General features: G+C 40.7%; 1 protein-coding gene and 1 long non-coding RNA gene across 4 annotated transcripts in view; one reads left to right on the forward strand and one right to left on the reverse strand.

Moving 5' to 3' along the window:
- The window catches only part of LOC141771623 (uncharacterized), a 151,015-nt gene that overhangs the window by 66,935 nt on the left and 63,583 nt on the right, over positions 1-20,497 (reverse strand). The gene's annotated exons all lie outside the window — the stretch shown is intronic.
- cdk18 (cyclin dependent kinase 18) overlaps positions 1-20,497 on the forward strand; it is a 55,897-nt gene that overhangs the window by 29,687 nt on the left and 5,713 nt on the right. For all 3 annotated transcript variants that reach the window (XM_074641316.1, XM_074641233.1, XM_074641407.1), the window contains 13 exons: positions 3,894-4,030; positions 6,994-7,125; positions 8,265-8,321; positions 11,080-11,194; positions 12,430-12,524; positions 12,625-12,687; positions 13,460-13,583; positions 15,520-15,640; positions 17,639-17,736; positions 17,871-17,976; positions 19,242-19,284; positions 19,390-19,480; positions 19,806-19,883. In XM_074641316.1, coding sequence (XP_074497417.1) covers positions 3,894-4,030; positions 6,994-7,125; positions 8,265-8,321; positions 11,080-11,194; positions 12,430-12,524; positions 12,625-12,687; positions 13,460-13,583; positions 15,520-15,640; positions 17,639-17,736; positions 17,871-17,976; positions 19,242-19,284; positions 19,390-19,480; positions 19,806-19,883 — 1,260 coding nt within the window. The remainder of the gene's footprint in view (positions 1-3,893; positions 4,031-6,993; positions 7,126-8,264; positions 8,322-11,079; positions 11,195-12,429; positions 12,525-12,624; positions 12,688-13,459; positions 13,584-15,519; positions 15,641-17,638; positions 17,737-17,870; positions 17,977-19,241; positions 19,285-19,389; positions 19,481-19,805; positions 19,884-20,497) is intronic.

The raw sequence follows: 20,497 nt of genomic DNA on the forward strand, positions 1-20,497 counted from the left end.
CTTATCTCGGTTATGTTGACTGGCTGTTGTCCAAAATACACTGCCTTTTTCTTTTACAGGAAAAGCACCATTAGCCACCGTTCCCATCAATCTACCTCAAATAAACAAGAGTTAAACCTGCATTAATGATTTTTTTTTTTCCCCAGTGGGGGGAGATGTAAGAAGATATAAACACAAAATTGACATACAGCCTGGTCTCATTCCCAGGGCGTCTAATACCAATGTTTTGTCACACAGCCCTCTGCATCTGATACAGACGCTTAACCAGAGGTTTACCTCCGGGTCTGAAAAGTGAAGCCAATGCTGAAGGGCCTTAAACTTGCATTCTCTCTAGCAGCCAGCAGGGGGCGACTCCTCTGGTTGCAAAAAGAAGTCTGATTGTATAGAAGTCGATGAGAAAATGAGCCTACTTCTCACTTGATTTATTACCTCAGTAAACATTGTAAACATGAGTTTATGGTCTCAGTCGCTAGTTTCAAGTCTTCTTCAATACAGCATGATGTTCATTTAGTAAATTATGGTCCCATTTAGAGTCAGATAGACCATAAAGAAGGGGATGCTTTAGGGCGGGGCTACCTTGTGATTGACCGGTCGCTACCACGGCGTTGTCCTGTCTGGGAGTTGTCCGTGTTTTCGTCTTTAAACTCTAACTAGGGATGTTAATAATTAATTGTTTAACCGTTAACCAACATTAAGCATTTTAACCGATTAACGCCATCAGTTAAGGGGAAAAGCTGGTCCACCTTAAGAGTCTGAGCCGGAGTTACAGATACCGGAATTTGGCTCCCGTCTATAGCTCGCTTGAGCGGAGGAGTTGTAGCTTCGTAGCATTTATTCACCAATTCACTGTTAGTATTGTTGCTGTGAACCTCTTAGCATGCTGATGTTAGCATTTAGCAAAAAGATAATGGTAAATTAAGCTGAATTTTAATTCTGCATTATTTGTGAATGTTATTCCTCAACACATTTCCACGGTTATTTTCTTCCTCTCTGCCACTCACTGTAAAACACAGTTTCAAAACGCTACACAAACATCATGTGGCGTACCATAGTGGATTGTGTTTTTCCTAAGATGTCTACCAGGCGTCCATCCGTATCTCCGCAATCAGGCACTGTGTGTGCGTGTGTGTGTGTGTGTGTGTTCATGTTACTGACTCTAATTAGCATCAGGAGATCAAAGGAGCGCTGTAGCTGTGATATTCAAATGACTCGCAAACAGGTTGTCATTTCATCCCCCCAGCCCATTTAGACTGTCATTCAATCTGACTAGAAAGCGGCCTGTTAGAAGCCTCTCTGTACAAACGGCTTGTTAGACTCATCCAGGGAGCCACCGTGGCCTCTATCTGTCTGCCTTCTTTAGCTTTTTATGTTCACTGATACACCAGCAGCTTGTTATATGAGATGTGTGTGTTTAATTGATGCGACACTGTTGAATTTCCTATAGTATGAGAGAGGCCATAGGTCATGCCGTTGAATAGTATGAATGCTTGTGAGTATACATATAAATGTATCTTGTGTTGAGGGGAAGGATTTAAGGAGATATATGAGACTTCCTCCTTAAAGGGGACATATCATGCTTATTCTCAGGTTCATACTTGTATTTTGTGTTTCTACTAGAACATGTTTACATGCTGTAATGTTCAAAAAACACATTATTTTCCTCATACTGTCTGTCTGAATATACCTGTATTCACTCTCTGTCTGAAATGCTCCGTTTTAGCGCCTGTCTCTTTAAGACTCTCTCCTGAAAAGCCCAGTCTGTTGTGATTGGCTTGCAGGAAAAATACGTTGCCCCTTTTGCAACAAGCCCCCAGCAAGAGCGCCGGTCGTTGATGCCAATTTTCATAGTGGCCAGACGGCGGTACTACAACTTCTGTGTCCATCGCGTGATGCCATTGGTCCCAAAAGACTTTTTCCCATAGACTTACATTGGGAAAGAGGCATCTGTAACTCAGCGGATAATGTTTTTTGAGGTAAATGAACTACCCAGTATGAACACTTGAATAGTCCTTATTTCAATTCAATTTTATCTCTTGGCAGTCGAGCCATTTTGGCATCATGCGCCACTGAGCAACTCTCATAGGAATGGACAGGAATCCACCTCCAACTCTGTATCCAGCTCTCTTTTTTCACTGTTTGTGGGTTGGTAGGAACTCCAGATGCCCAAATGTCTGAGAACAAGCACTGAAAAAGTGGGTTTTTCATGATATGTCCCCTTTAACACAAGACCTGCTTCCCTTGTTAGCCATTATCCCCATGGAAACAAGGAGCTAAAGCGCTTTGTGCTTCACCCCAGTAGGGAACACAGACGTACACGCGCCTGGAAGCTGCCGATAAAATGGACACACACGTCCACTTCACGACCCACACTTACCATACCGGCGAGGCCCATTGAAACGGGAGATCAAACTGCAGCTGGAACCTCACAGCGGGTCACATTCAAAAGACACCGACCAGGCATCAAACACACATCACATACAGCGTTGTATGATGAGGATCAAAGTCCGTTCTTCCCACCACAGTGGCTGGATAGCCGTCACACTGCAGTGCTGGTGTGCTCACACACTATAATGTCTGACACGTTCGCTTCAGCCGCCTTAATCTCCTCTGTAGTCTTGATGAGCCTCGTCTCTGAGAACAAGAAGCCGAGAGTCCATTTCAACAGTCGACAATCTCAACCAGCATGTGATTTCAGCCTCCGTGTGGTTTCATTGTAAACGTTTTGCATTTTAGAGAAGGGGCATGTCCGCTACGGCGTAGCAACAAAGGCTACCCTGTAACTGTAAATCTATCTTATGTTCAAGGTGATTTAGAAACAAGGACACCATTACACAGTTTGCCCACCAGAGTATGTCCCTCTCATATCACAATTCTTTGAAGGTTGATAAGAGCAGTGAATTAAAGCAGTAATATTACAGGCCATAAAACCGAAGCAATAAGATGAAAGAGTCTATCCTCTGTACAGCTGAAGGGCTGCAGAGTTTGGTGACAGTTCTCTGTGTTCGTCACTAAGTGTGACCCCTTTCATGCTGCACATAGTTAAACATTTTGGAAAAGATTGAAACCGAACTTATGCCCTAACGGTAAATATGAAGCTGGAGCCAGTAGCCAGTTAGTAGGGCTGTGCAATTAATCAAACTTCAATTACGATTTTGGCTTCCAACGATTATGAAAACAAGATAATCAACATTAAAAAAAACAGCGGATCTCACCGCTTAGTGCTTGCTGTTATCTCTCCCACTGCGGGGAGAAACGGCGCTCCCTTCTCCCAGCGTGACTGTCAACCGGGGCGAACTCAGTGCGGCGATGTTGGCAACTCACCTGACCCGTCTTGAAACACTGACCCCGTCTCATTTACCATTCTTTGTAGGTCTGTCTTTTTATACCCCGCGACAACAAAGTCGGGGGGGTATAGCGTTCCACGTGTCCGTCCTTCCGTCCGTTCGCGTGTCACACTTTCGTTTCCAGAGTGGAACTCGGAAACTACTTAACTTAGGAACTTAAAATTTGGTATGATGGTTGACATTGTGGTCTAGTTGTGCCTTTTCAGGTTTAGAAGTCAAGGGTGCCCAAATGTTTTTTTAATTTTGGCCAAAAACTGTGATTTTTTTCGACTTCAGTTTCGTTTCCGTAGTAGAACTATTTCATTCCATTAGTTCCAAAAGGGAAAAACCTTTAGTAGGGGTCAAGCAGTGAGTGGGGGTACGTGAGCCATGCTCACTTTTGCCTTGTTTTGTCATCGCCATTCATATCTATACAGCCAATGGTTCTAAATGCATGATTGAAAGCTGTTGTGAAAGCTTGTGGTGGCCTAACACACCAAAACATTGTTTGTTCATGTGTCTCCCATCTGTACATCTACAAATATTGAGTGATTATGTTTCTCCTCTCAGACCTGACTCCAGACCGGCTGGGTCCTCCATCACATGATGCCAGTCCTTCAAGCCCTGAACCAACAACACCGGGAGCTCAGTCTCCGTCACACCTCCACTTCCACGGCAAGGCCCAGCACAGACGTTTCTCCATGGAGGTCAGTAGCAGAGGCTCACAGAGACGCTATACACAAGTTAATATGTGACATATGAGGGGTTAACAGGCCAATTCGGTTTCCGGTCATGCTGTAGTCACATGCTGCCAAGCGTTCCTGCCACAGTAATTTATGATTTATGTGTTGTCGATGAAGCACTGATAGGAAACTGTCATGGTTCATGTGCACTTTAGAATCGTTAGAAATCCGCCTGACATGGATATCAACAGTGGTAGCTCGTTCTCCTGTTTAAAGTCTCCCTTCGGGAGTCATTTCTCCATTTCTACCTCTGCCAGCTCGATGAGATGAGTCACCTGGAAGCTTTTATCCCTCCCCAAAGCACCAGACTTTTTTATTGGAAATGTGAGTTCACAGTTCCACCTTTTCAGAAAAAGTCCCTGTGGAGTGAGTGTGATTCACTCTGAGTCTGTCTCATACCACACACAACTGGTAGCAGACAGTATAGTGAAGCTGTGCCAGAGGGGGGAGTGAGTGCTCAGGAAGGACTCGGTGCTGTGAAGACACAAATAATGCTGCGACAGTAAGAGAGCTGGGAGCTAAGACAATCTGGATTGCTTCATTCAACAAGCATAGTATGTGCCTCTTTCTAATAAAAGGGTTTACAAGTTGTAACTAATGGCTGTATGGTTAATTAACACTTTATAGATCAGTAAGCCATTAATAAGGACAATTTTATGGTTGCCAGGATGTGAGAAATCTCTTTTAGCTGGAGTGTAACGTTGTCCTTTTAGCTAATTCATCAGGACGACCTTTCCAACGGACAGTTCAACCACTTATCTCCTGGAAAAGGAGCATTCAGACCAACATTGATTTATTAGCTCATTAACATTTACAAGCCCAGACTTGACTTATTACTGTAGTGGAAGAGCCCTTCATTAATTAATGACTTCTTAACATTTAAAGGCCTCTTCTCCGGACTGTGTGGCGTGATCAGACCGTGTATGTCGTACATGTCAGACATGTAACTCTCAGCAGAGCTCCACTCACCTTCAACCTAAGCAAAAGGTCCAATCAATCAAACGACGGAAAACACCTGCAGGGGCGTTTAATGCACGCCTGATGGCTAATGAAGGGAGAATGTCATGGTACTTTATCATTTTATAAAAAGCAATCACGTTTACAGTTTATAGGAAGTCATAAGTTGAGCAAACTACTCAGGGAATGTAATCAATTACTCTTTACTTGATACTCGTTTAAAGGTTCTCTATACGGGATTCAGAGTAGAGCTGCAACGATTAATCGATTAGTTCTTTTAAATTAATCACAAATATTTTGATCATTTATCCGAGTAATTTGTTTTTAAGAAAAAAAAGTCTGAATTCTCTGATTCCAGCTTCTTAAAGGGACCGTTTGTAACTTCTTACACGTATAAATCAATCGAGAAAATAATGTAATCAACAGATCAATCGAAAATGAAAATAATCGTTAGTTGCAGCCCTAATTCAGAGCATCAATATAGCACCAAACAACTATTTGCTATGTAAAGATACAGAGGAGTAACGTCTACCTGAGCAGAGAATGAAGTCTCTCTCCCTCAGTGTGTGTTGTAATCAGAGCTTCTCTGTGCTTTGTTGACATCGCCGGGCCGACCACGTGTGCTTTTAGTGCATGTGAGCGTGCCCCACTGGCTAGCTCAAGACCGTCGCTCTGCGCTGCGCTCAAACGGCGGTTACAGCTGATAACGGCATCACGACCCACGGCGTCATCGCAGCCGTGGAGAGGCAGTAGATATGTTCTTAATTCCATATAGAGAACCTTTAAAGAGTAATATTGCGTTCCATCTACCTTGGAAAGTGGAAATTGGAGCAATATATATAACATATAATATATAATATTAACAACATATTAAGAAAAACACGTGGACATTATTTTTGACTACAGAAAGGGACAACTAAAGGTGATTTCAATTGGACTTTAACACAATTGTCCACACAGGCTAGGCAGCAGGTTAGCGGAGCAGTAGTAACTTTAGTCTGTGTCTACACAGGATGCCTTCAGGCACAGTTTTTAGTGTAGGTCAATCGTGTTTTGGCAATGCTCAGAACCCATGTCAAGTCCAGTCATTTTTATTTGTATAGCCCAATATCACAAATCACAAATTTTCCTCAGGGGGCTTTACAATCTGTACAGGATACGACACCCTCTGTCCTTTACAGTACGACCCTCTCATCGGATAAGGAAAACTCCCCTCCAAAAAAACCTTAACAGAGAAAAAGTGGAAGAGAGCAACAGAGGAGGGATCTCTCTTCCAGGACGGACAGACATGTGATAGATCAGGTCATGTGTACAGAGTAACAATATAATGAAAATACAACATAGACAATCCATATGACAAAATATAATTGGTACATATAATGTCAAACATATATGAAGAGATGGATCCAGGAGGATGTCAAGCAGCTTCAAAGCTTCACCAAGCTGATGGACCCGGTATAACACGTCCTCCTCTTCACCATAACACCTAGAGAAAAGACCAGATTTTTGTTTTTAGTTCACAGTTACACAAACACTGTAGGCCTAGTTGTACATGTAAAACAAAAGAAAATAGACTTGTAAAGTGGAACACGAGCTGTTACTTTAGACAGCTGTATTCATTAAAATAGAAGCAAATCTGTTGCGTCAGACGTCTGTCAGATTGTACGACTGAGAAATGCAAGATGTGAGTCTGTATTTGTGCCCATATTGAGCAAATTCTCCCTTTTCTGCATTCAATGATTCAACTTCTCTCTTCTTTGTGTTGTACCTTTCATAAAGTATGCCCAATTAGAATGTGGTACCATGTACAGAAATTAACATGGGTCAGCAAAGTTGATAACAAGCTTGAGATAGCTCGTGGCCAAATGTCATGAGGTCCGATTGTAAGTCACGCATGAATAACGTTAGTGTCTGTACTAAAGATTTAAGGTCTTAAAAGGTGGCTAAACTCTTCACCCACAATCCTGCAGGACGTCAGTAAGCGCATGTCTCTGCCCATGGACATCCGTCTGCCTCCAGAGTTCCTCAAGAAACTGCAGCTGGAGAGTGAAAACGCACCGCTCTGCAAACCTCTCAGTCGCATGTCTCGACGTGCTTCACTGGTTAGTGCTTAATATCACTACATACTATATATATATATATATATATATATACTACTTATTTAGTCTCCTCCTAGTGTGTGTGATGATTGTATTTCCTGTCTGTTGTGTTTTATTTCTATTTAAACTATTAGTGGTGTGCTGTCTTGGCTCAGGTCTCCCTCAGAAAAGACATTAAGATATCTCAAGAGATTTCCTGGTTAAATAAAGGTTTTTAAAAAATAAATCTATAATATATTATTAGCCTGTTTGTATCTCATTTTAGCGACCATGTTGGCTTCTTGTTTATTTTACAGTCCATTTGATGGATGAACCAGTGAATTTCCTGGCTCATATAATAGAGCATATTTCCTCTCTGCAAATGACCAGTCCTCTTATCTTTCCTTCCTGCTCTAATTATTATTATTATTTGGTCCCTCTGTATTAATATGATAATGAGTCCATTAGTTTCTGTGTTGTTGTTTTCTGCCAGGTTGACAGAGAAAAGAAGGATTTGTGCTTAATTGACCTTAGAAAACATGACTAACGTTTGCTAATATGATCTTTTGACTATTCTATGGTTTAATCAATTTTATTAATACATTTTTATTTTATTAATATTTTTAAACGTAAAACGAAAACCTTTATGTAGTGTTTTATAATTTTATGGTTTTATTGTTTATACTTATTTTATTTATTATCATCATCATCATTATAGTGTTTATGTTACTCTATATCAACATTGTATTGCTGATCATTATAATCTCTTTTATTCTATTTTATTTTATTAAACTTTCATTATTTTAATTCATTTATTTTGTGTAGTTTCATAATTTTAATTTATTTATTTTTATTGTTATTTTTATTTACTTGTATTTTATTTATCTGTTATTATCTTAAATACCCATCTTTTATTGCTTTCTTATTCAATGAACTTTTATATTGGTTGTTTCGGTGTTCATTAGTCTCTAAATCCATTTTTAACATTCTATATTTTTGTCAATCGTCTGTCCAGCACTTTGAATTTAATTTGACTTGGTTGAAAGGTGCCATATAGATAAAGTTTGATTGATTGATTGATTGATTGATTGATTGATTGATTGATTAATCAGAGGAGAGAAGAATCATAACAGATTAATCTGCCTTTTTCTTCATGTCTCTAGTCCGACATCGGCTTCGGGAAACTGGAGACATACGTGAAGCTCGGCAAGCTGGGTGAGGTACGTCTCTACCGATTATTACTCACACAGTCAACTTTTAACGCTTTTCAGACGGTTGATGGCAAATATATATTGTTTTATAAACAATTTCTTTACGGTTTACAAATATTTGTAAACCTTAAAGGAATTGTTTATAAAAATCTATAAACATTACATAGATAGACATTTGTAACACTTTGTTAATTGTAAATTATTAACCATTAATTATTATAATTGTAAATTTGTAAACCATCTATAAACATTATTTGGATGTCTATTATAAAGTTGCTTCTGATGATTATAATACCTTGTTAAATGGTTAATAAATACTACTGTAACGCATCTATAAACATTATTTAGATAGATAGTTAATACTTTGTCAGTGGTTAATAATTGGTTTCTGGTCCATCTATGATGTTTTACAAATGATTTCTTAAAAATGTACACATCATTTTGTACTTATTAACAAATACTTCAAATAGTATATAAAATGTTCTAATGTTATAATGACGGATGCCAGCATCTCTCTGGCATCCGTCTTTCTTTATATAAAAACACACAAGACAAACTACAGTAAACCCACGTGTCCTTTTTCTTGCATTAGCTGGGCTGTCGCAGCTTAACAAGAATAAAGAATCTGCATTCACACGGCGTGCTCGTACATGTTGTCCTCTGCAGGATCTGAATGCACGGTCAGGGCTTTAAAGGTTGCATGACACAGCTGGTGCACCTTAATCCCCCCTCACCGTTTATCTGAGAACAGTTATTGCCTTGAGGAGTAAAGGAATGATTAGTGACACAAGGCCTGTGCCTTCGGTCGCAGTCACAAGGCTCAGCAGCAGATAACAGCGGTGGCGAGGGGTCGAAAAGAGCTGCTTTTGTAGTCAATTAGCACAAGTGGTTCACGAAGGCACGGTTTGGTTTATACGCAGTGGAAAACATAACTTAAAATAACTAAATGTGTTAACTTTTGGTTTCACATGAGACACAAACAGCAATCTCCAGGGTGAAAGTCCTGTTTTCACACGGGGGCCGTTATACAAGTACCTAATTTACTGCTGTTTCTTTTCTCAATATCTGAAAAGTTCTGCTCTCTTTTTAGTTTGCAGTAGTTGTTATACAGTTAGTAGAACACCGGGCTCTATAACTGCAAGGTTGGCGGTTAGATCCCCGGCTCCTCCTGTCTGCATGTCGAAGTGTCCTTGAGCAAGATACTGAACCCTTCACAGCAACTCATTGCTCCTAAATGCTTACGATGGGTTAAATGCGGAGGTCATATATACCTGTATGTATTAGGGATGGGGAAAAAATCAATTCACATACTGTATGTATTGCGATTTCTTTTTTTTTTAACGATTTAGAAATTGATTTTTTAATGCCAGAATCAAAATATTTGCTTCATTCGAGTCTATACGGTGGTAGAAGGAAGTTACCGCTTTTATTGTTGCAGTCTGAGTAACGTGACGTCATATCTGCTCCGTGTACCTCACCAAAACAAACCGAAACGAGAAAGTAGAACGACGGAGGTTCAGCGTGGATACGACCTGAACCCTCACATGTTAAATCCAGCGTGGTAAACACTACACATCCAGTAAAGGATGGAAACACTTTGGGTTTCACACATTGACAGGAAAAGCAGAGCTAGACATCCCGGCTAAAGCTGCACGCTGACTCTGTCACGGACAGGAAACGTTATCGTATCGCGGTAACGTTGCGGTCGAGCCAGCCGTCGCTCTCATCTCCGTGGTCAAATGGGCCGACGCTACGACTGTAGAGCACCCAGATACTGACATTATGTTAAATGCATGGATGGATAAAGAGAACGGAGCTGACGGGAGAGCTAGAGACCACCTTGGAGAAGTTAGAGGAAGTAGACACGTGGGACTGCGTCCGTTTTTCAAAATAAGGTGTTAACAAAGGGAACTGTATATATAAAATACATCTATGGAAATAAGATTGATTGGATTATATTCACCAGAAGTAAAAAACATTACATGTCCCTTATAAATTAAAAAGAAAATACCACTAATCTGTGAAGGAAATGTCTTTATTCTTTGAGTTTTGGGTTGCTATGTAATAAATAATACCTGACAAAGACTGATATATTTGATTTACAGCATATATGTAGTCAGAGATGTCCTGAAGTTAAACATTTTTACTGTAATAATTTAGATATTTTCCAAAGTAAAAGTCCCTAGAAGTGTATGATTCAACTGTTTCTAATATTCCAGTGTTTAAAAAGTTAACAAAAATCACAATAAATCGTAATAGCGGATCGCAATACTTAAAAATCACATCGAATCAGCCCCCAAGTATTGTGATAGTATCAAATTGGGAGATGGTTCCAGCCCTAGTATGTATATGATGAATATCATAAAGTTATCAGTAATAAAGTAATACAAGTTTTTAAAGAACACCAACAGTCAACTGCACAATGATATAAGACTTGTCGGCAGTTCAAAACAAGGATATATGAAGGATAATCATGAACTGTGATAAGTCAGTAATCAGAAATAATCAGATCCCAGAGAAATAAATATGCATTAAATGACTTAAATCAAAGCCTGTTTCAGAAGCTAGCATTAACCTCAGTCAGTCATCTGGAATTAATTATCAGTAGTGATTTATATTTATGTGCTACGGATGATGAAAGTAAACAGATTCCAGTCAAATTAACTTCATTATTCTAGTTGCTATTAATAGAAAAAACGACATAGCTGCTGGTATTTGAATAACAATTTGAATGTCACCTACAGTATGTGTTTGTGTGTATTCATAGGGGACGTATGCCACAGTGTTCAAAGGGAGAAGCAAACTAACAGAGAACCTGGTGGCGTTAAAGGAGATTCGACTGGAGCACGAGGAGGGAGCGCCCTGCACTGCTATCAGAGAGGGTACACACACACACACACACACACACACACACACACACACCAACAAACAACACACACATTGATTTTCCAGTCCAGGGGTGCTGCCTTCAGGTGGATAATAATTCTATTTAAGGTCAAGCCTTACCAGAAGGAAGTGACTGGAGCACATATTAATCTGCCACTTCCACTTAAATAAAGCTCCTTTATTGCTGCGGTGGCTCAGGAGGACGCCGGTTGACAGTAATCCTTCATCTAGCGTCAGTATCGCCGATAAGGAATGGGAGTCCAAGGATGTCCCAAACAAACATCTGGTGTCAGACCCCACCCTACAGGTCCCTGGCACCAACCTGCCAAGGATACAGTGGTCAACTCTTAATAGATTCAGGTCCGGACATGGCCCCTGCTTGGCCAGCCTTCACAAATGGGGCAGCAGCCCAAGCCCATTGTGTGCCTGTGGAGAGGTGCAAACAATGGAACACATCATTGAAGCTTGCCCGCTCCACAGTCTAAAAGGAGGGTTAGACACCCTCCATACAGCAGACCAGGAGGCAACTGCATGGCTCAAGGACTTTGCATTCGCTAAATAAATAAAAAGTATCGCCGATGTAATCATGTATCATACTGTACATAGTGAAAGATTTGACCTTTAAGAAATTAGGTAATCTGAGTGTATAAATCTCCTCTTATTCTGACCCTTATTACCTTAATAATAATAATAATAATAATAATAATAATAATAAAGTCTACTCAAAGAAAACAAGTATGCACATTTTTTTTTGAGTGTGCTGTTGATGGACACTTGATGTCCCACAATGCAATGCACGAATTAAATGGAAGAACTACTCAGCTGGAAGAATTTAAAAGCAATTTAAGTCTCTGCAGCAGCACAGTATTTTAATATAAAATGGTGTTTTGACACATTTCACCTTTAACAAATATTTCAATTTTAACAAATACTGGGATTTGAAAATTGCAGTAGGCCATATTGTGATTTTGATAGAATTTCGATTAATTGTGCAGCCCTAGTGATTTCTCTTGGATACAGCATCTGAGTTTAGACTGAACCACAGAAGCATTTTAAAATGCAGCATCTGAGGACACAGCGATGAGGTTTAAGAGACCAGGTACAGTCAGAGGTTGTTAGTAGATTATGTTGTAATAGTTTCTACTGTTGCTGTTGCTGTGCTGGAGTCACATTTTAGCCGCCTGCAGAAAACAGCAACAACTCATCTGTCCTTCTTCTTCTGTCCACCCAGTGTCTCTACTGAAGAACCTGAAACACGCCAACATCGTCACGCTGCACGACATCATCCACACCGACCGCTGCCTCACTCTGGTGTTTGAGTATCTTGTGAGTACACTGGAGGGTGTTCAAGAGGTGTTGACCTCCATCACACAAGTGGACTGTGTGTAGACTTGAGTGTGAACGCTGTGGCTGTTGTGTCTTCCAGGACAGTGACCTTAAACAGTACTTGGACAACTGCGGGAATCTCATGAGCATGCATAACGTCAAGGTGAGCCCCGCGCAGAGACTTGTATTGGTTTACACCTGTGCAAACACATCAAATTAACCCCTCACATCCTCATATCTAAACGACAGAAAAGGTTGTTTGCCAGTGACCCCCAGAACGACATATATGTCCGTTCTATTTAACGTTATGAGATGGATCTACTTGGGTAGGTTTAGGAAAAGATCATTGTTTGGGTTAAAATAAGTACGTAGTTACGTACTGATTCAGTTACGTACTAATGTAGTTACGTTAGTTACTAACATAGTTATGTACATAACTTAGAATAACTCAATGTGTTGACTTTTGCTTTCACACGAGATTCGAGGTCAACGACAGACAGTGAAAGTGATCTATTGACTGTATATTGACATCATATCAGCAAGATTACTACAGTTTCAATGTCTATCTGTAGAAAATGTTACGAAGATGAAAAAAAGTAAAGACTTTATAGTTTTTAAATCAACACTTCCTGCTCATTTCAAAATACATGAGGCTTTTATTCTGAAATATGTGCAGACAGTGCTGTGGAACATGCAGTGACTTGGAGAGCTCCATGAATGAATAAAGTACGGGGTTTAAATCAACACTTCCTGCTTTCATTTAAAAATAAAAGCCCTCAGCGTTTTTTTTCCGTGGACAGAATTCCTTCATTTGTTAACACAAGGCTTTTATTATGAAATAAGTGCCGGACAGTGTTGTAGAACATGTGGTGACTTGCAGAGCTCCATGAATTAATATAGTACGATCCTCATCATTTTCTTGTTTTCTCCTGCAGATCTTCATGTTCCAGCTGATGCGCGGTCTGTCCTACTGTCACAAGAGGAAAATCCTCCACAGAGACCTGAAGCCTCAGAACCTGCTCATCAACGACAAGGGCGAGCTCAAACTGGCCGACTTTGGTAGGAAACACAGCCGCATGTTCACATTCACATGCACGAACGTCAACAAATGCAAATGTGGTCGTAAAGACAGACACAGACTTTTGGGAATCAGATCGCACGTTTCCTGCCACGATTGCTTTTCAATTATATTTTGCAGCCACTCGGAGATCTTCTGTCCCGACTACTTTAGCACCCTTACTTGCTGTAACCTAGCAACTGTGCCCTCCTCTCTGAGTTTTCTCAATTTTGTGCCGGAGGTGGGTAGATAAACCCACCAGTGCTCCCTGACTATTCTTCAATAATTTTAACTAAACGCAGCATATGAGCTGATAGAGGGACTATTTTATTTTATTATTTTATGATTAACACAATGTGTACATGTTCGGGCTAAGATTATACGAGGTGTTACTGACCACACCTCAGAAGAGGTACAGCTTTGTCCCACTATGTGAGACTTAATGCATCATACTGTTTCATATTACACCTGTAGAGACACACAATACTATACTCATTTCGAGGGGATTTCGGTACAAAGGTAGCAGTGATTGAGACTGAATATTTGCTTTCTACCTCACGAAAGCCGTTCTTCTGTTTCTAAGGTCACACGTCGTTAAAGGTGCAATGTGTAATACCTGGACCGATTAACAATCGGATGACATGTCAGAAATTTCGGTTGGCCGTCCACACGTTCTCTTACATTTGAAGCAGAGCCACCAGCCGATTACCCGACGTCAGTACCTTTTCTTACTGTTTTACAGTAATCAGTGCGTAGCTATCAAGATAACAATGTACAATAGATATAGTAAAACATAGCTAGCTTACCTTCAATTCTCTACTGTCCATGTCTTCCTCGCCACCTGCGAGTCCATATAGACCGGTGCCTCTTTTGACGTTTCAACAGACAGGATGGCACAGATGATCAAGGCAGCACGTTTCTGCCTTGTTAGCATTGTGACCTAAAGACCTCTGCTAGCAAACTAACTTTACCTGCCTCGGAGCTTTCAAACCAATTCCAACCTTTATTGCCAACTGTCAACAGCCAGTACGGCCCGCAGGAGCCGACCGGCCGTGTTTTTTATTTTTATTTTACAAGTACAGTGTGAGCATATAAATCGTGAGCTTTGGCTTTACATCTCAAACGATCTACTCGTACAGCAGGAGTAGGAAGTACACTTCAACATTTCTAAAATCATACAGTGTTTGCCCGGTTTGACAGGAGGCTGTACGTTTAGTTTGTTTATTGGATTAAATCCAAAGTGGCAGAAACGAGAAAACGACTTGTGTTTTTGTTTCGTCCTCCTCGCCACCAGAAGACTACTTCGCCGGGAGGAGAGGAGGGTAGCTCTGAGAGACACACCTTCAGTTAGCGGAGCTGTAGCAACACACCCGCCTCGACTCCCCCGCCAGATCAGCAAATCTTCTGTGTCAGGCTAGACCCAGCGCCAGCTCGCTGTGACTCCCTACATCGGGGTTTGTGCTGGCTGTATTTGAGTTGCTACATCTAACAGCTAACTGAAGGTCCGTCTCCCGGAGCCGCTGCCTGCTCTCCTCCAGACGAAGTATTCTCCTGGTGGCAGGGAGGACGAGACGAAAGTCATTTTCTTGTTTCTGCCACTTTGGATTTAATCCATTTAACAAATCTTTCACGGACTCTGTACCTGTGACGTGACCGACAAGCCCTCGGGGCAGCTCTACTTCTTCATCCTCTCATGTTGGACTGAGGACAAACTGGATGCTACAGTGACTCACTATCACCTCACGAGGTACAAGTGGTATCACAAGACAGGACGGGCCGGGGCTAGCTGGTCAGCGTGCTCATTTCAGTAGATATCTCTGCAACACGATACATAGTTCACATTCTGTTCATAATGTTTTTCCGATGTTATAAGCTAAATTTCTGACCACATGTTTTACACGTTGCACCTTTAAACCCTGACCGTGTTGTGTTGTTCAGGTCTGGCGAGGGCCAAGTCCGTCCCCACTAAGACCTACTCCAATGAGGTGGTAACTCTATGGTATCGACCCCCTGACGTGTTGCTGGGCTCCACAGAATACTCCACACCCATCGACATGTGGTGAGTAGTACAATATGGATGTTTCCAACATGTTCTTGCCTTCCAACACTGATCCACTGTTATACATGGAAGAGCATCCTGGAGCACACACTATGTTGTGTGATTGTGACCACCAGCATTATTTCAAAAGTGAGAACTGAGGCCTTGTGGATTGTTAGATGGATGGATGAATGGATGGATAGATCTTGGTAAGCATCAGGTGTCCTGTTGGCTAGATGGATAGCATCTTTCTGAGGATTACCAAACATGAAGGCAGCAGGACAGCACAGTTAACAGAACAACCCAAACTGATGGTGAATAATGTTCTGTCCAAATTAGTTGTTGCCCCGCCAATTTGGCAGCACTGAGCGCACAGTCGAGCAGCACTCTGATGAGGAGTGAGGAAACAATCTCGCCACCTTTCATTTGACAAGGTTAACTTTAATGGAAGATAATTTCCTCGGTTGAAGAGTATAATTTTAGTCGCTAAGAGGATCGCCTACTATCCTGTGACTTTGTATTTTGACATTTCAACACTCCTCCAGTTACTAATTTTATCAGCTGCTCAGTGACTGAAATCTCTGTTAGGAAGTTATTATTCAGGACTGTGAAAGCAACACATGGACTACACCAAGCCAAGGGATCATTATCACTGTAATATCCTGAAAAAATTAGGGCTGTCAATCGATTAAAATAGATAATCGTGATTAATCGCACATTTTTTATCTGTTCAAAATGTACCTTAAAGGGAAATTTGTCAAGAATTTAATACTCTTATCAACATGGGAGTGGACAAATATGCTGCTTTATACAAATGTATGTATATATTTATTATTGGAAATCAATTAACAACACAAAACAGTGACAGATATTGTCCAGGAACCCTCACAGGTACTGCATTTAGCACATAAAATATGCTCAAACCATGAGTGGGCATGTCTGTAAAGGGGAGACTCGTGGGTACCCATAGAACCCATTTCCATTCACATATATTGAGGTCAGAGGTCAAGGGACCCCTTTGAAAATGGCCATGGCAGTTTTTTATTTGCCAAAATTTAGCATTTGGAGCGTTATTTAGCCTCCTTCAAGACAATCTAGTATGACATGGTTGGTACCAATGAATTCTTTAGGTTTTTCTAGTTTCATATGATACCAGTATATTCACTCTAACTTTAAAACTGAGCCCGCTACAACCCTAAAAATTGCAAGTTGCATTAATGCATTAAAGAAATTAGTGGCGTTAAAACTAATTTGTGTTAACGCGTTATTATCGCAGCTAACTCTGGTGCAAATCGTTTTTAATTGCGCTGTTCCTGCAAAAATAAGCATTAATTTAAATGAATTACCAGTTTTTACTTGGATTGTCTCATTTTTCTGTAAACTGACTGTAGTCTCAACCGAGATCTGGATCTGAACAACGCTGCAAGCTGAACTCTTTCAGTGAACCCCCCAAACCACATAGAGTCCCAAAAACCCCTGGTGTCAGCCCTGCTGCTGAGCTGTTTACTTGGTAAATCAGACATCTCACAACTTGAGGATCGTCCAGGATTTCCATGAATCGTGCATATCTATTAAAATCTCGCAGGTTTATTAGCAGAGAGATGAGTCACTAGTCGAACAATGGAGCATAATTCATCTTTCTTATGTGTTTTTGCTCATTAGCAGTCTGCTACGGTGTGAAAACCCGCGCAGCTCTGTAAACCACTGAGGATTAAATGTGGCTCTCCAGCAGCACGACAGCCTTTTTCTATGAGCTCACCTACTGTAGCTGCGTACGCTCTCATCGGACCACAGGGCGCCTCTTCAACACGCCGTCCTGGCTGGAACAAAAGGCTGCACTGTGCCCACTCACGACACACACGTTTGCACTTATGATCAGGGCTCTTTGAAGTGTGTGTGTGTGTGTGTGTGTGTGTGTGTGTGTGTGTGCGTGTGTGTTTGTTGAACGAGGCCTCACCTACAGTTCTAGCTCGGAGGACTGTTGTTGTTTGTATCTTCATCTCCTCCCTCCTCTTCCAGGGGCGTGGGCTGCATCCTGTACGAGATGGCGACAGGTCGTCCCATGTTTCCTGGTGCCACAGTAAAGGAGGAGCTGCACTTAGTTTTTAGGCTCATTGGTAAGATAGCAGCATATTATGATAATATCCTGCAGGCCAGGCAGAAAGAAAGTAATATATGAAGTAAGAACATGTGATGTAAGGGTCCTGTGACAGCAGACAACTGTACATTTCTTTGTTTGTTCGTCTTCCAGGTACTCCAACAGAAGACACCTGGCCTGGTATATGCAGTAGTGACGAGTTTAGGTCTTATCTCTTCCCTCAATACAGACCTCAAGCTCTCATCAACCATGTGCCCAGGTAACACTAACAGCTTTTATACAATGGAGTACAAGCACTGCTGGGTCTTTGTTGTAATCACGTACCTGATCCTTCAGGTGATTTGTTCTTACTTAATCTTGTGAAAGGCTCACTGCAGGGGTGGAATATGGTCTAAAGCAGGGGTGCACACACTTTTTCAGCATGCGAGCTACTTATAAAATGACCAAGTCAAAATGATCTACCTACTATAAAAATGCAAAACATATATTTATTTATAAATATATTGAGTATTCTTTATATATACAATATATGTTGGTGTACCTTGCATAACTGCATGAACCCATATTGTACAATATAACTGTACATTTTTTGTCATTACCTTACTCTGATGACTTGCACTGAATGGAATCAGCCAGGGATGCATAGTCCGGACAGTAGCTGCTGATAGCCAGCCTCAAGCACACTTCCAAATGATCATCAGTCAAGGTGGAACGGTATTTGCACTTAATAATCTTCATGTGGGAAAAGGCTGACTCGCATAAATAAGTGGAGCCGAATAATGCAGTCAAGGAGGTAGCACATTTCCTCATGTTGAGGTACTTTTCCTCTGTGAGTAAGTTCCAGAACTGTCCATGAGCCCTGGACTTAAGCTGAATGTCAGCTTGTAGTGTCAAAATCTCATCCTCCACTCCAGATGAGTTCAGGTGAAACAGTGTTGCAATTTGTTGGCTGACGTCTATTTTAAAAAAAAAAAAAATTTAATTATTATTATTATTATTATTTATTTTTTTAATGCCATGCGATCTACCCACACTACCTTTGCGATCGACCGGTAGATCGCGATCGACGTATTGGGCACCCCTGGTCTAAAGAAAAGTACAAAATGCAAGACTCCCTCAAAAATAATCCAAGGCTTACTGTAGTGTTTGAACAAAATTAAAATGCCTTTATTTTATTTTATTATTATTTATTTTTATTATTATTTATTTTTTATTATTTTATTTTACAATAAATATTTTATTATTATTTTTAATTTTTAAACAATTATTGCCATGTAAAATAAATGGCATTTTAATTTTAAATAAAAAGAAATATGAGATATTCTCTGCTCCATTTAGCTTTTTCATAAAACTGAATATTGCTTTTTTTTTAAAAACAAATTCATCATCATCATTTGTGGAAAAAACACTTGAAACAAATCCCCCCCCCTCCCTCTGTATTTACTTTCATTATCAGTATCAGTGAGTAATTGTTCTCTGAATAGTCATAAAACAAACTGAACATTTTGTCTTTGTCTCCGTCAGGTTGGACACAGAGGGGATTGACCTGCTGTCTGCTCTGCTGCTGGTAAGAGACAAAAGACACAGTGACCTTCACTCACCTGGACATGAGACAGAACTCAGCTGTGATCACAGAGAAGTCTAATCAGCTGCGTTTGTGTTGTGATTGCAGTATGACACCAGGAGAAGACTCTCCTCTGAAGACGCCCTACGACACTCCTACTTCCTGAGTCTGGGGAGTCACATACACAATCTGGCAGACAGTAAGACATAAACACACACACACACACACACACATGTACACACTGTGAACACACCTTTAAAGCCTCTCAGGTGTATTTGAGGTCCAAAGCTTCAACAAGTCTGGCTGTGAACTGCAGACGTTACTTCTACTGTAAATGACATGTGCTAATCTAAAAAACTGAATTATAACCATAATTTAATCATGTGTTTTTAGGTCAATTTGACCAAAAAGTGCACATTGCTAGCACAGAGAAAATGTCTGACAGAAGACACTTGGACAACGTGGAGGTACTGTCTTTTCTCTATTTGTTTTTAAAGTCATCCTGTGTCTCCTCTCTGTTTTAGCTGCTTCAGTGTTTTCCCTCCGAGAGCTCCAGCTCCAGAAGGACCCAGGCCACCGCAGCTCAGTGTTCCAGCCTTTAGGTAAGATTCAATCTCACAGCGTGGTCTGACTTTACTGAAAGTCACCGGTATTTAAAGGCACTTATTTCTTCACATAGTGGGCAGCTGTAACAGTTCAGTACATGATGTGGGTTTGTTCTCTCTTATATTTGCGAGTGCCTATACGTTGGTATTTTTGCTTATTGTGATGTAATTTCTTGGAGTATCTTCAAATGCTTCATATCACTAAAATCAATACAACCTCAGATAAAAGGTTATGTAAGTCAATAAAACATATTACACGGCTGTGTTGAATACTCAATTCTGATTGGTCCATCACTGCGTTCTACGGTCTGTTATTTCTTTATAGCAGACCGTTGCTATGTATAACAGACCGTTGCTATGTTTAACAGACCGTTGCTATGTATAGCAGACCGTTGCTATGTATAACAGACCGTTGCTACGTATAACAGACCGTTGCTACGTATAGCAGACCGTTGCTATGTATAGCAGACCGTTGCTACGTATAACAGACCGTTGCTACGTATAACAGACCGTTGCTACGTATAGCAGACCGTTGCTACTTATAACAGACCTTTGCTACGTATAACAGACCTTTGCTACGTATAGCAGACCGTTGCTATGTATAACAGATC

This window comes from Sebastes fasciatus, chromosome 1, assembly GCF_043250625.1.
Source record: "Sebastes fasciatus isolate fSebFas1 chromosome 1, fSebFas1.pri, whole genome shotgun sequence".
NCBI lineage: Eukaryota > Metazoa > Chordata > Actinopteri > Perciformes > Sebastidae > Sebastes > Sebastes fasciatus.